Below are 15,260 nucleotides of genomic sequence, written 5' to 3' on the forward strand. Positions count from 1 at the left end.
AGTGGTAGAAGGGGAAACACATTATGAGGTGAAAAAAATCTTAGATTCCAGGCTGTATAGAGGTCGCTTACAATATTTAGTGCATTGGAAGGGGTACCCTTTGTCTGAAGCTATGTGGGTGAAAAGTTGGGATCTGAAAGCGGATAATTTAGTGAAACAATTCCATGAGAAGTTCCCTGATAAGCCAAAGGGTCCCCCTGGGGGAAGCAGAGGTGGTTAATTTTGTATAGTAATTTCTACTTTTACTTCTTTTGCAGATGTGGTTTTTTTGAAGAGAGGCCACCTGTCAGACCTGCAGAGGTTTCTTTAAGAATCTTTGGCCTGCCACACTTTCTTATAATTTCCTACGCTGTTTCATTAGTGTAGTAATTGGGAGGGGGGAATAGAAAGGAGTAGGATTGTGGAATGTGTTGTTGTGATTCTTTTCTAGAAGCTAAGGTCATCTTTTGTCTCCGCACTTCGACATGTGACCGGAAGAAGCTGGGTGGAGATGCCAGCGTGGAAGAAAAGGATTGGGGCATGTGATTGATTTATGGGGGTGGTGATAGATCATGAACTTTCAAGTGGGTGAACTCTCAGGAAGTAAATCAGAGTTGGAATTTCATAGCACAATGCCAACATGCCTGTATTATTAAATTGGAACTTTAAGGATGATTCTGTTCTGGACTCTGATTTACTTTTGCATGGTATTTGAAACGCTAACAGTGCCACTGTCTGGGGTCCTGAGCCCCGCGGCACCCTCATCTACTGTGGAGCGCAAAGGAAAGATGGAGCCAAGAATGGCAACCCCCGAGGGAGCCACCGGGTCCATTCCAGAGGATATTTATGGGGCCATCTGCTATCTATCTACGGCGGGGGTCGCCAAAGCTGAAGCAGCGGAGACCGAGCTCCGGAGTTGCGCCCGGCCCAAGGAGCCAGGGCTGTGGCAGTCCTAACAAACTGGCCTGGTCCTGATGGATGAGGGAACTGGATCAGCAACTCCACTATGATTGGAAGCTGCAGTGATGACCTTGTTAGGGTTCTAAATACCATGCAGAATTAAATCATTGTCCAAGGCAAAAACATCTTTAAAAGTCCAATTTATTCTACAGGCAAGTTAGCACCTCTATGGAATTCCAACTCTGATTTGCATCCTGGAATTCCACCCAGTTGAAAGTTCATGATCTATCCCCACACCCACAAATCCATCACATGTTCCAATCATCATCTTCCACGCTGGCATCTACACCCCTCTGCTTCCGGTCAGGTGTCGAGGTGCGGAGACAAAAGATGACCTTGAGCTTCTATAAAAGAATGACAACATACATTCCACAATCCTACTCCTTTCTATTCCCCCCTCCCAACTACTACACTAATGAAACAGCATAGAAAATTATAAGAAAGTGTGGCAGGCCAAAGATCCTAAAAAGAACATAACTACAGGCCTGACAGACCTGACTGCCTCCAGGGACGTTAAATCATCCTCAATGTGTAACAACCTTGGAGTGGAGGACAATAATGCCCATGGAGTTCATTGAGCCATGTTGGAGCCTAGCCCAGCCTACGTTCCACTTTCTAGGGCAAGGGAACATGGTGGTTCAAAGTGGGACCTTGGCTTTCCCCCTCGAATCTGATCCATCGGTACGGCAGCCCAGCAGGGTGCAGTGACTGATCCTGGACCCCTGGGAGACTCAAGCCCATACAATTGGGGAGGAACAATGAGATTACTGAGGCCCACCCGTCCACGTCCACTAGTATTCCCCCCGGACTGCTGCCAGTCAACCAAATCTCTCCGGGATGGGCCTTCTACCCAGGTCAGGGGTGGATTCAATGCCAGTGGATTCTGGCTCTGGCCCAACCACCAGTTTCATTGACTGCAGTGGCACCGCCCACAGCTGCCCAAATACCATTCCTGGCTACTTCGATAGTATGGCGGGGAAACTAGCTTACTTTCTTTTTTTCAATTTTTTTTTAAACAAACACAAACATAAAACCATCTTCCAGTTACATACAGTATGTCGATTGGTTACAAAACTTTTGTGCTTCCTCACCATAATCTTCACTTACAATTTATATAGAATCTCATATTATCAATCTGATATATATGTATACAATTATTATTATTGTTAAACATTTATTTGAGTATAACTATTATTACTTCCTTTTATGTGAGATATTCTAAATTTGGAATAAATTTATATTATGGCATTTCATTACATCATCCTAACACCATCCAGTAGTAGTACATCTTTATATTATATTCTGTATAAAATTGTTTATCTTTGGTTACAAAACTTTTGTGCATCCTCTCCATAGTCCTCACTAACAATTTATATAAAATCTCATATTATCAATCTAGTATATATGTATACATTATTATCATTGTTAATCATTTGACTATAACTATTACTTCATTTTATGCATAATATTCTAAATTTAAATTAATTTAAATTAATTTTTTTTTATAGCATTTCATTACATCATCCTGTATCCATCCAATAGTGATGCAATCTTTTATCTCTTGCCATTTGTAGTATTTGGGTTCTAATTGCTTTCTTGGTAGACTTTATATGGACTTCTCTTGGCAACTTGTTTTTCACTGCATATCTTGTAAAGATTCGAAACCACTTGTCTGTTCCTTCCATCAACTTCCCTTTGGTTATCACCAATGCTTCTGCCAGAATTTCTATCATTACTTCTGCCAAATTTTCTCCCTTTTCTTCTATATACTGGAATCTGACGTAAAATTCTGTTCCGTCGATCTCCCATTCCAATATTCCACTCTTGTTTTTTTCAACCACGCTCAATCTGCTGTCAATATCTCCAATTTTCTTATCTCTTTGTTCATCTTTTTCTTCAATTTTTTGAAATCTGTCCTCATATTTCATCATCGTTTGGTGGATATTCTCAATTTTTTCATCGGTTCTTTCCTGTTCTTTGTTCAATATTCTCTGTTTTCTTTTCAATGTTCTGTTCTTACTTGTATTTTTTGAATTTCTTGCATAATCATCTGCAATGTCACTTCCTTTTCTTTTTCATGCTGCAACATCATCTGTATTGATATTTTCTCCAGATAGTAAACACTGCCACTATATAGAATCCAAGGCTTTTTTCTTAAGTTCCAAACAAGTTCACTGCAATCTTCTTTCTTTCAACGCCAAGCTTTCTTTTCACTCCAGTCCAGCTACTGATAGTACCCTGGAAGAGCACCTGTATAAACAATCCATGCTCAACCCGCTATCATTTTCAATAAATAAGCTCAGACTCCTTGAAATGTAACACCAGCTTGAGCTCGGCTAAAACTTTGGTTCAGGCTAAATAGCTTTCATATTAAGGGCCCAGAACGTTGGTTAAGGCTAAGTTCCTCCTTCTGCTGGGAAGGAGTTGCTAAGATGACAAATGACTATTTTTATCTGTAGCAGTGCAGACTGACCCAGACGGATGTATCCTGTTGTTCACTTCTGCTTTTCTCCCTAAATGCAATAGTTAGAATATGATAAGGTCTGCACAATTCTTGAGATCCGTGTAACTCCCTTTTCTTCTGTTATCGGTAACCAAATGTCTGTACGAGGCATTTTCTAGTTCCTTTCAGGACCATGTATGTCAAATGTAACACCCAGTTAATGTATACGTAATTTGGAGTATAAGAACCTGCTTTTGTAAACCCTTCGGGGTTCAAACGATTTGCTATGTTATGGCTGTTTGAACCTATGTATAATAAATTCCTTCCTGCACTGAAGAGCTCGGCCTAGTCCCTTCCTTTTCCTACAACAAGCTCTTACTTTGCACAAGATTATCACATGCTCAAAGAAGGAAAAGAAAAACAATGTTTACAAGCCTCCAACCTCTAAGTGGCAGTGTTACTTCTTTTCCTCTACTTTTACTTCCCTCTTTATATTCCAAACTTAAAGAAAAAAGAATTTTTTTTAAAAAGCAATTGAGTGTTGAAAAAAAGAAAAAGAGTCTTAAACAATAAGTATTAAAAAAAGAAAAATAAAAGAAAAAAAACCACTCGTTTAAAAAATAAGCATTTGTAAAAATTCCAGCAATAAAAGGATTAAAAAAAAATAACACACTAAGTTTGACTCAGGCTTAATCTCGCCACTTGACCTCTTCTGTCTTTAATTTTAACTTTACTTTTGAACTTTTAGGGTGTTCTCTAATAATAAAAATTATCTCACCAATTCGACACACTTTCTCTCCAGCTTTCCTTCTGTTCTGGAGCTGCCCAACTTTCAGCAGCTTTAATGGCTGCTTCTCTGTCGCCGGAAAAAAGGGCTTCTCCTGGATCTACCAGGGACTTTGTGATGTCCCTGGGATCAGCAGGATATGCCCTTCTCTATCACCATCTCTATGGGACGGTTTAGGTCCACACGGACTGTCTAGCGGCAGAGATATCGATGGGGATCTTGGAGCTTTAAGATCGCACATCGTACCGTTGCGACGTCAGCCCCGCCTCTCTAAACTAGCTTACTTTCTAAAGTGCATCTGGCCCACATACATTGTTATGGAGCTCAATACCGATCAGACCAGGAGATGATCTCGGCCATTGCAGACAATATGAGGGAGGGGAAGCAGTAGACTACATTGCCTAGCTCCATGATGAAGGAGCACCAGATTTAGAAGATGCGGATGAGTTTGTGTAGGCAAACTCAGAGCCTGGTATGAGAACACAGTCAACCAAGAGGAAACTAAAGTGGAAATCAAGGGATTGAAGCACCGCAGCCAGCCTCCCCAAAGAATTTGTGTGGGAGTTTAGAAGAGTAGCTGGCAAACTACGGACTGGTGTGAATAACACTTCATCCATTATTTCAAAGAGGCCTGATCCAGGGATCAGGACCTTAGGCAAGCATGTGCCTTCAGGGGAAACTGGATCCAAGACTGGTATCCAAGGCGGTGATTATGGACTTAGAGATTCACCCCCACCAAAGATCCATGACAGAAAAGGCTCCCAAACAACTATTGGGATGTCAAGTTGCCACTAAGCAAGCAGTGGAGACGAGATTGGTAGCCACACCCAATATAAAGTGCTTCAGATGTGACCACCTGGGATACCGAGTCTCTGAATACCTCACACTGGCTCAGGTCCCTCTGGCACGGATGTCAGTGGCGGCAAAAATGAAAACTCCCAGAAAGCCACAAGACAAAGGCAAATTCATTTGGCAAGCCGTGGAACCCCCCCCCCCCCACTGTACCAGGAGGGAGGAACTCTGGCTCCAGAGGCCACAGATACCAGTGGAAGTGGTGAGCTGGACCCGATGGTAAGTGAAGCCATCCGTCCCTTCGCCATAAAGTCTCGCATAGTAGTACCCAGACAGGCGCCCACGGGAACCTAGAGGCCGTACTAGATACTGGTTGCACCAGGTGCTTGATTAGCTCCCAGACCGTGCAGGATCTAGGTCTAGAGATGAAAACTTTAAGCCATCCTATCCAGTTGGAGCAGGTGGAGGATCACTAGTGGGTGGTGGACCCACAACCTTAGTCACCGAACCTGTAAGACTGGAAATGGGGTGCCACTGGGAAATCATACAATTCATAGTTGCCTCAAAAATGACCGAGTCACTCATCCTCGGTCTATCCTGGCTAGACAAGTGGGCCCTGACCATCACATGGAAAGATGGCTATTGGAAGCTAAAAGTGGGTATTGGACCGCTGCCACACTCCCGCAAACCAAGAATCGGCCCTCTTTAGGAGCATGCAACCTGAGCCAAAGAGAAGGAGTAGCCTCTGTCAGAGGCCTGGCTGCTTGAGAATACCCAAAGAGTACAGAGACTTAGCATGAGTTTTCAGCGAAGACGAATGCAATGTGCTCCTCGCACATCGGCCCACATGCTGCGCAATAGAACTTATGCCAGGGGGCAAAGCTGCCTAAGCCAAAAAATGTATTCCATGACCCCTAAGGAGATGGGCGAATTGAGGAAATACATTTACGCAAAATTAGCAAAAGGAATTATCCAGCCCGCTAAATCTAGGATTGCAGCTCCCATACTTTTTAAAGAGAAAAAAGACTGGGTTGGAGTGTGAGGCTTTGTGTTGATTTCTGTGGAATAAATACTGTGTGTGTGGAAAACACCTATCCCCTCCCCCTCATGAATGACACGCTCAACTACCTGGCAAAGGGAAAGATGTTTACAAGCTAGACCTCAGATAAGCCTACCACCGTGTGTTAATCAAGGAGGGTGATGAATGGAAAACAGCATTCAATTGCCCATTAGGCAGTTTCCAGTTTAAAGTCATGTCGTTTGGACAACAGGGAGCCCCTGCAGTGTTCATCCAACTCATTAATAAGGTGCTGCATGAGCACCTATGCAAAGGAGTTTTAGTGTATTTGACCGATATTTTTATCTTTAGCAAAATTGGAGAAACATGTCAAACTAGTACAGCAAGTTTTAAGCTCTATGCTAAGCTGTCAAAATGCAAGTTCCAAAAGACCTCTATATTATTTATTTATTTATTTATTACTTGAACTTATTAGTCGCCCCCTCTCCCCACAGGGACTCGGGGCGACGTACAAAGGTATTATATAGCGTATAGAGGAGGTAAGAATAAATAAATAAGTTACAATACTTAAAAAGTTAAAACCCCAGTGAAATTAACCCTTAAAAACTAAAATTACAATTAAAAATGCCCTGGGCTGGGGAGGTTGTAGAGTTATGCCAGGTCAGCTAGTCGAAACAGGTAGGTTTTCAGCTTCATACGGAAGGAGCGAAGGTCGGTTGTAGTTCTGATGTCTGGGGGGAGGTCATTCCAAAGGGTGGGGCCCACTACAGAGAAGGCCCTACTTCTGGGCGCTGCCCTCTGGCACTCTCTGGAGGACGGCACCCGGAGTAGTCCCTCTCTGTGTGAGTGGACGGGTCGCAGGGATGTATGGGGCAGGACGCGATCCCGCAGGTAACTAGGCCCTGTGCCATGGAGCGCTTTGAAGGTGGTAACCAGTACCTTGAAGCGCACCCGGTAGACCACAGGAAGCCAGTGCAGCTCGCGCAGGATAGGTGTTATATGGGAGAACCTCGATCTCCCCATAATTACCCGCGCGGCTGCATTCTGGACCAACTGCAGTCTCCGGGTGCACCTCAAGGGGAGCCCCATGTAGAGAGCATTACAGTAGTCCAGGCGAGACGTCACCAGCGCGTGAGTGACTGTACGCAAGGCCTCCCGGTCCAAAAGGGGCCGCAACTGGCGCACCAGGCGAACCTGGTGGAACGCCCCTCTCGCCACGGCTGTCACATGATCTTCCATAGACAGCCGGGCATCAAGGAGGACGCCCAAATTGCGTGCCCCTTCCACCGGGGCTAATTGATCATCTCCGATGGTCAGCGATGGCATATGCTGGTTGAACCGGGAAGCCGGAAGCCACAGCCACTCTGTCTTGGAGGGGTTGAGCCTGAGCCTGTTGTCATCCATCCAGACCCGTACGGCTTCCAGACATCGGGACATCACTTCAACAGCCTCGTTGGGGTGGTTTGGGGTGGAAATGTACAGCTGAGTGTCATCAGCATACAGATGGTATCCCACCCCAAAACCACGGATGATCTCACCCAGCGGCTTCATATATATGTTGAACAGGAGAGGCGAGAGGATCGAGCCCTGTGGGACCCCACAGATAAGGGGCCTCGCGGTCGACCTCTCCTCTCCTGCCAACACACATTGCGTCCGGCCAGAGAGGTAGGAGCGGAACCATCGTAATACGGTGCCCCCGACCCCCAACCCCTCCAGACGGCGCAATAGGATACCATGGTCGATGGTATCGAAGGCCGCCGAGAGGTCTAATAGGACAAGGATGGAGGAACAACCCCCATCCTTTGCCCTCCAGAGATCATCCACCAACGCGACCAAGGCTGTCTCCGTGCTGTGACCGGGCCGGAAGCCAGACTGGCGCGGGTCTAGATAATCAGCTTCTTCTAGGTGACGCGGAAACTGCTGAGCCACCACACTCTCAACAACCTTCGCTAAGAAAGGAAGGTTGGAGACAGGACGGTAATTTGCTAGCTCCGTTGAGTCCAGAGAAGGCTTCTTGAGCAGGGGCCTCACCACCGCCTCTTTCAAGGCGGCTGGTAAAAGGCCCTCACCCAGCGAAGCGTTCACCAGCTCCAGTAGCCAGCCTCGTGAGCCCTCCCAGGAGGCCAGTACCAACCAGGAGGGACACGGGTCCAATAAACATGTAGTGGCTCGCAGTCGCCCGCGCAACCTGTCTAAATCTTCGGTGACAACAGGGTCAAACTCCTCCCAGCATGGTCTCTCAAGACTAGCTTCAGACGTCCCCACTGGAGCACTGAGGTGGGTCCATCCCCTTCGGATCCGATCGATTTTATCCTGCAGGAACTCTCCAAATTCCTCTGCCCGGCCCAGTAATGGGGGGTCCCGCTGCCCCTGTGACAAAAGGGAGCGGGTCACCCGAAACAGGGCGGCAGGGCGGTTCTCCGCGGACGCTATAAGGGTGGCACAATACTGACGTTTGGCCACTCTTATTGCCACAAGGTAAGTCCTTACGTAGGCTCTTACTTGTGCTCGGTCGGATTCGGAGCGGGAGGACCTCCACTTGCTCTCTAGGCGTCTCCTAAGGCGTTTCATTGCCCTTAGCTCCCCGTTAAACCAGGGGGCCCGGGTAGAACGTGGCCGTCGAAGAGGCCGCAAAGGCGCCACCCGGTCTAAGGCACCGGCGGCCGCATTATTCCAAGCGGCTACCAGGTCCTCTGCCCGGGGGTGGGGCAGGTCTGCAGGAGGTGGCCCAAGCTCTGCCTGGAACCTATCTGGCTCCATCAGACGCCTGGGGCGGAACCATCTGGGATAGTCTGGTTCCGCCTCCCCGCGGTGGGGAGCAGCGCCAGGGAAGTCCAGCTGGAGAAGTGAGTGATCTGACCATGACAGGGGCGTGATGACTAAATTCCCTCTTCCCAGATCACTCGTCCACTGGTCGGAGACAAACACAAGATCAAGTATATGGCCTCTCTCGTGTGTGGGGTCCTGAACTACTTGAGTCAGATCCATGGCTGTCATGGAGGCCATGAATTCCCGGGCTGCCCCGGATGCCTCTCCCGTCGATGGCAGGTTAAAGTCCCCCATCACTAATAGCTTGGGGGTTTCAACCGCCATCTCCGTGATCCGCTCGAGGAGCCCGGGCAGGGCCGCTGATGTATGGCGGGGAGCCAGGTATACTATCAACAGGCCCAGCTGACTCCCTGGGCCCCATTTCACACCCAGAGACTCACAACCAGAAATCTGCGACACAGTGAATTCCCTCGGTGCCAAATCTTCCCGGATGATTATCGCTACCCCACCACCCCTACCTTGGGCCCGTGGCTGGTGGAATACACGGTAACCTGGAGGGCACATTTCCCTGAGGGGCAACCCCCCCTCTGGGCCCAGCCAGGTTTCCGTTATTCCTGCGAGGTCCGGCTCCCCCTCTGTGATCAAGTCACTGATGAGGGGGGCCTTATTAATCACGGACCTCGCATTACATAACATCAGCCTAAGGCCCAGGTTCTGCCGATCCTGTCCACCTAGCCTGCGGGGGTTGGTACAAGCGACCGGGCGTATCCAGCGGCCCCGGTCTCCCAACCGATTATATGTTCTTCTAGTGTCCTCGCGCCCACCCCTCCCTACGACCGTCGCAATTGGAATTCCCCTTGTAGGAATGGTGTTTCCTCCCACCCCCCTCACTCCGCTCCCTTCCGTCCTGACCCCACCTGTTGACCTGGCAATGTCCATATCCCAAGGCAAAGTAGCTCTCCCCCCCTCCCTGGAACCCCTTAAAACCTTTAAAAAACATTTTATTAAAAAACCCCTAATCCCCCGCTTCCTCCACCTCTCTGGGTTAATAAACTACCTGGGCTACTGTGTCAAACAAGGGGGTTGAAATGGACCGAGGAAAAGTTAAGGCAGTACTGGATTGGCAGCCTCCTCGTTCCCACAAGCAACTTCAAAGCTTCTTAGGCTTTGCAAATTTTTACCAGCAATTCATTCCCACGTTCACTGAGATAGCTGCTTATGGAGCTATTAAAGATGAAGGGAATTGGCCCAAAGCCCCAGCTCAATCAACACTTAAACTGGACCCTTGACTGTCAACAGGCATTTGAAAAGTTAAAGGGACTATTTAAAGGGACCAATCCTATGACACCCTGACTCCGAATGGCCATCTGCAGTGTAGGGCAATGCCAGTGATGTCGCAGTCGTCATAGTGCTTGTACAAGAAAATCCTCGGCCAACTGCAGGCTTGCACCTACATGTCCAAAAAACTCATAGCCACAGAATGATGATGGACCATATGGGAGAAAGAGGTCAGATGGGGTCTCTTGGCGACACTTTTTAGAAAGCAGCAGCATGCCCTTTGAGATCTGGACAGACCACAAGAACCTAGAGCCATGATGGCAAACCTATGGCACGAGTGCCAGAGGTGGCACATAAAGCCCTCTCTGTGAGCACACACACCATTGCCAGCTGTTCTTCTAGTTTCTAGTACACACATGCGTGCTGGCCAGCTAGTCTTTGTGGGTGCTGGAGTTCTGTGAAATGGCCTGAAAACAGCCCGAAAAATCCCCACCCACCCCAAATGACCTGAAAACTGCCTGGAAAATGGCCTGAAAAACAGCCCAGAAATAGCTCAAAAACGGCCGAAAATGGCCTGAAAACAGCTGGAAAAACTGCCTGGAAACAGCCTGGAAAATGCCCCAAAATAGGCATGTGCACACCAGCCAGCTGGTCTTTGGGTTTCTGGCACACACATGCACATGCATTTGTCTTGGGCACTCTGTGCCAAAAGGGTTTGCCATCACTGACCTAGAGGCATTAAAGACTCCTAGGAAGTTGTCCCCTTAACAAGTCCTCTGGGTGCAATACTTCAAGCAGTTCAACTTTGTGCTAAAACGGATTGCTGGAGAAAAAAACAAGCTAGATCAAGAAAATCCCAGTTCAACAGCCAACGGGAGGAAATAGTGCATGCAGTCATATCCCCTTCGCAACCAGCAGCTCAAGTGACTACTAGAAGCCATGCCCGGAATCGAGACGACCCAAAAGGAGACCTTAAGTCTGCATTCTCCGCTGACCAATGGATTAAGGGCAACCAAGGCAGATGTGTTAGCTTGGAAGGAATCTAAACTATATGTCCCAGCCAGCCTAAAACTACATGTACTACAATGCAGTCATGAGTCCCGGTTGGCTGGTCACTTTGGGTTTTTGAAAACCCTTAACTTAGCAAGGAGACAATTTTGGTGACCAAAAATGAAAGCAGATGTGGAGGACTATAAAAAAAAAAAGCTGCTCCACTTGTGCGACCATAAAAACAAGACCAGAAAAAAACCCTGGTTTACTTCAATCGGTAGCTGACCTCAACCAACCATGGGAGATTGCCATGGATTTTATAGCTGAACTCCTGAGAGCAAAGGGAACACCGTCATTTGGACAGTGATATATCTATTCCCTAAGCAAGCTCATTTCATTGCTTGCTCCGGATTACCTTTGGCTAAAAAACTGGTGAGAATGTTCATCAAGCATATCTATAGACTGCATGGAGTGCCTCGCCGAGTCATTTCCAACTGTGGAGTCCAATTCACAGCAAAGTTCTGGAAGGAGTTCCTATGATCCATTGGCACCTCTCAAGGACTGAGCTCGGCTTTTCAACCGAGCATGAATGGAGCCGCGGAACGAGTGAACCCAATGGTGGAGCAGTACTTGAGATGCTATGTGGATTATCAACAAGACAACTGGTGCTGCTGTTCACGGAAGTAGCGTACAACAATGTGGTCCAAAGTAGCACCGGGCTAATCCCTTTCCAAATCACTAGCGGAATGGACTTTGTGTCCATGCCTGAATTACCCAGAGAGCCTCCATCCTCAATGACCCTAACTGAAAGGATAGACTTGTTAAAACAATGATGGGAAAATACCAAACGAGCCCTCACCCAAGCTGCAGAGAAATACAAATGGCAGGCAGACAAATATCAATCTCTTCAAGCTCCCTTTAAAGTGGGAGACCGGGTCACTCTATCCACCATGTATCTTAGGCTAAGATTACCTACCAAGAAAGTAGGTCCAAAATTCCTAGGACCGTTCCCCATAGTAAATCCAGTAACTACAGTTTAACCTTCCCTGCTTATTAGGGAAAGTGCATCCGGTGTTTTATAGCAGCTTGCTGAAACCAGCACCTAGCTCACAGGTAAGACCAAAATATGAACCAGCTCCCAGGCCAATTGTAGTACAAGGGGAAACACATTATGAAGTGAAGATAATATTGGACTCTAGAATGCACAGGTTATCCATTGGAAGTGGTACCCTTTGTCTGAGGCCACTTGGGTGAAAAGCTGGGGTATGAAAGCAGATAGATTGGTGAAGCAGTTTCACAAAAAAATCTCTGATAAGCCAAAGGGGCCCCATGGGGGGAAGAGGTGGTTAGAGAAAGTTTAGACCCTTGTCCCTAATCCTGTCACTTAACCCCCTGTCGTGTTGTCAAATAATGTCTAGTTCAACTGATACCCAAAAGCTAACAGGTATAGATCAGGTTATTGAATGAGCCATTAGCAGAAACTTGGTAGGATATGTAGGCTGGATTAGGAATTCGGGGGAAAAAAGGCTATGGTTATGGTAGTGGCAAACTTCTTTCAGAAAGCTGTATGAACTTAATATACATTAGGCATGTACTATCTGTCAAACTCTGACCAACATTGATGACTAAAAACTACTCCAGTCAGACTTACTTATCTGATTTATATTGGGTTACTCATGGTCTCCAAACTTTTTCTATATTAGAGGACCCTCACCTCCACATTTTCAAAATGTATTGATAAATCACAGACCATCATTGCTGTTTCTGATTTGTTTTTTTACATGAACATGGATGACATCAGGGACAATATTTTATATGCTTAAAAGTTTTTTCCCCTGCATCTCTTACCCTAATGCCGTGATGGCGAACCTATGGCACGCGTGCCACAAGTGGCACGCAGAGCCATTTGTCAGGGCACGCGAGGCGCTGCCCTGTCAGTTGGCCAGCGCGCATGCGCACGCTGGCCAGCTGAGTTCACCTTTTTAAAAGCTATTTTTCGCCTTCCCCAGGCTCCAGAGGCTTTATAGGAGCCTGGGGAGGGCGAAAAGAGCCTCCCCCCCTGGAGGCTTCAGGGACCGTCCCTGAAGCCTTCGGAACGCTTAAAGCCACCCTCCGAGCAAACCGGAAGTGCTCGGAGGGTCGTTTTAAGCGTTCCGAAGGCTTCAGGGACCGTCCGAGGCTTCAGGGACCGTCCGAGGCTTCCCTGATGCCTTCGGAGCGCTTAAAACGATCCTCCAAGCAACCCGGAAGTCACTTCCGGTTTGCTTGGAGGGTGGTTTTAAGCTCTCCGAAGGCTTCAGGGAAGCCTCCAGACAGTCCCTGAAGCCTCTGGAGGGCCTCCGGAGGATCGGGGGAGGCTCTTTTCGCCCTCCCCAGGTTCCTATAAAGCCCCTGGAGCCTGGGGAGGGCAAAAGAAACATGTAAAAATGGGGGGGTCGCGCGTTGTGCGCGCATGCGCACTGGGGGGGTCGCATGTTGCATTATGGGTGCGGCACGCCCGCACTTGACCTCCCTGCGCTCCCCCCACTTGTGGCACGCGAGCCAAAAAAGGTTCGCCATCACTGCCCTAATGTATTGCATCAGATAATGGAACAAAATTTGAGAATGGTATCAAATATAGCATTGTTGAATTATCCTACTATTGTCTGAATTGTTTAATAATTTGATACCATATACTGAAAATGTTATCTCACAGTGACGTGAATGTAGCAGCGTAATATTCCTGGGCAAAAGTTTGTGGCACATTGTAGTAACCATATTTATTCTCTTCAAAAGTCATTTGGATTCAGTAATAAATCTACTGAATATTGTTTCAAATTGTTCCTCTTTTTGTGAAAAAAAGATATCATCTGCAGAGATCTTTATCTCAGGGGTCTGCCAAGAAGTAGTGTCTGGAATTGCGGTCTTACCTTTCTAATGATCTGTATCCACAGCTGTCTTTCAGCAATTTCTAGGAGAGGATTCTTGCAGCTAGAATAAAGCATCCTTTCTCGTATACTGCACATATAACCAGGCATAGAGTAGATAAAAACTGCAAAGTATTTCAAGTAGTGATTTGTTATTCCATTTTTAAAAATAAAACTTGTAAATATCTATCACAAGATTAGGACTTGCTAAGTAGCCAAACTCAAAACAGGTAGCAGACACCAACTTTTTCAAGGTATTTCTCTTTCTTTTCTTTTCTTTTTTCTTTCTCATCTTGTAATGAATGACTCTGGGTGGCTTCCAGCATTAAAATATTAAAATCCTAACAAATAAATATATTAGAATTGAAATCCCAATCAAGATAAAATATAATTAAAAGATGGGGATGAGTATATCAATATTTTGAGGCCTGCAATTTGACTGGAGGTAAATGAAGCTGTAGATAGGGCAAAATGAAATGTGTATGGAAGCAAAATATATCCAGGTAGCCTGCGGCAGTGCAACTTGTGAAATCCAGGCAGGTTCAGGACTCCAGCAAGTGGCATGGCCGTGCCTGCTTTTGAGAGGGGCTGGGGATCAACAGTGAAAGGGAGAGGCCGACCCAGCACTTCTCCATTTGGTAGACAAGGGTTCTGGCACCCAAGGCCACGCAGGAGGCGAGCATGGGCAGCACAGAGCTCTCAGGTATGGCACCAAAGGAGCATGTTGCAGCATCTCTGTGATTGTTTGTAAGTACAAATGACCACTGTGATGCTCCAAAATACATAACTTTGGGACCCAGACGTAAGTACTTTTGGCGGGGATGTTGTAATTCAAAGATTCATAATTCAATGATTACCTGTACAGAATTTTGGCCTGGAAGCTCAAAAGATATTTCACAGCAGGAGTAGACATGCACATCAATCTTGCTGGCACCTTCTGAAGAATCTTTACCTTGGGTGTGCTTAGTAGCTATGTGCTTCTGTTGTAGTACTTCTGAGTTATGGAACGGGATCATTTGGCTATCATGCAGGACAGGGAAAGACATAGCTTCTTATTCTTTTTCCTAAGCCAGGGGTGGGGAATGATGGCCTTTTTTGACTTGTGGACTTAAATTCCCAGAATTCTTAGGGCTTCAATTCTGGGAGTTGAAGTCCACAAGTCATAAAGGAACTATAGTTCCCCACCTCTGTCCAAAGCAGTAAGGTGTAGGATAGTGCAGGTTGCTGTTATCAGAAAACACATCTGTTACACAGATGTAAATTACTGGCTCAAAGACCTAGCCAAAAAACTTCTAATCACTCAGTTGTCCATCTACCATATTTTTTGGAGTATAAGAC

The 15,260-nt window shown here is 46.7% G+C and overlaps 1 protein-coding gene across 3 annotated transcripts in view; it reads right to left on the reverse strand.

Moving 5' to 3' along the window:
• TWF1 (twinfilin actin binding protein 1) overlaps positions 1-15,260 on the reverse strand; it is a 36,941-nt gene that overhangs the window by 11,841 nt on the left and 9,840 nt on the right. For all 3 annotated transcript variants that reach the window (XR_014175710.1, XM_081957091.1, XM_081957092.1), the window contains one exon: positions 13,926-14,047. Coding sequence is in view for 2 of the 3 variants with exons in the window: in XM_081957091.1 (XP_081813217.1) it covers positions 13,926-14,047 (122 nt within the window). In the remaining variant the exon portion in view is untranslated. The remainder of the gene's footprint in view (positions 1-13,925; positions 14,048-15,260) is intronic.

The sequence above is a fragment of the Natrix helvetica genome (assembly GCF_964273705.1).
Source record: "Natrix helvetica genome assembly, chromosome: 6".
Lineage (NCBI taxonomy): Eukaryota > Metazoa > Chordata > Lepidosauria > Squamata > Natricidae > Natrix > Natrix helvetica.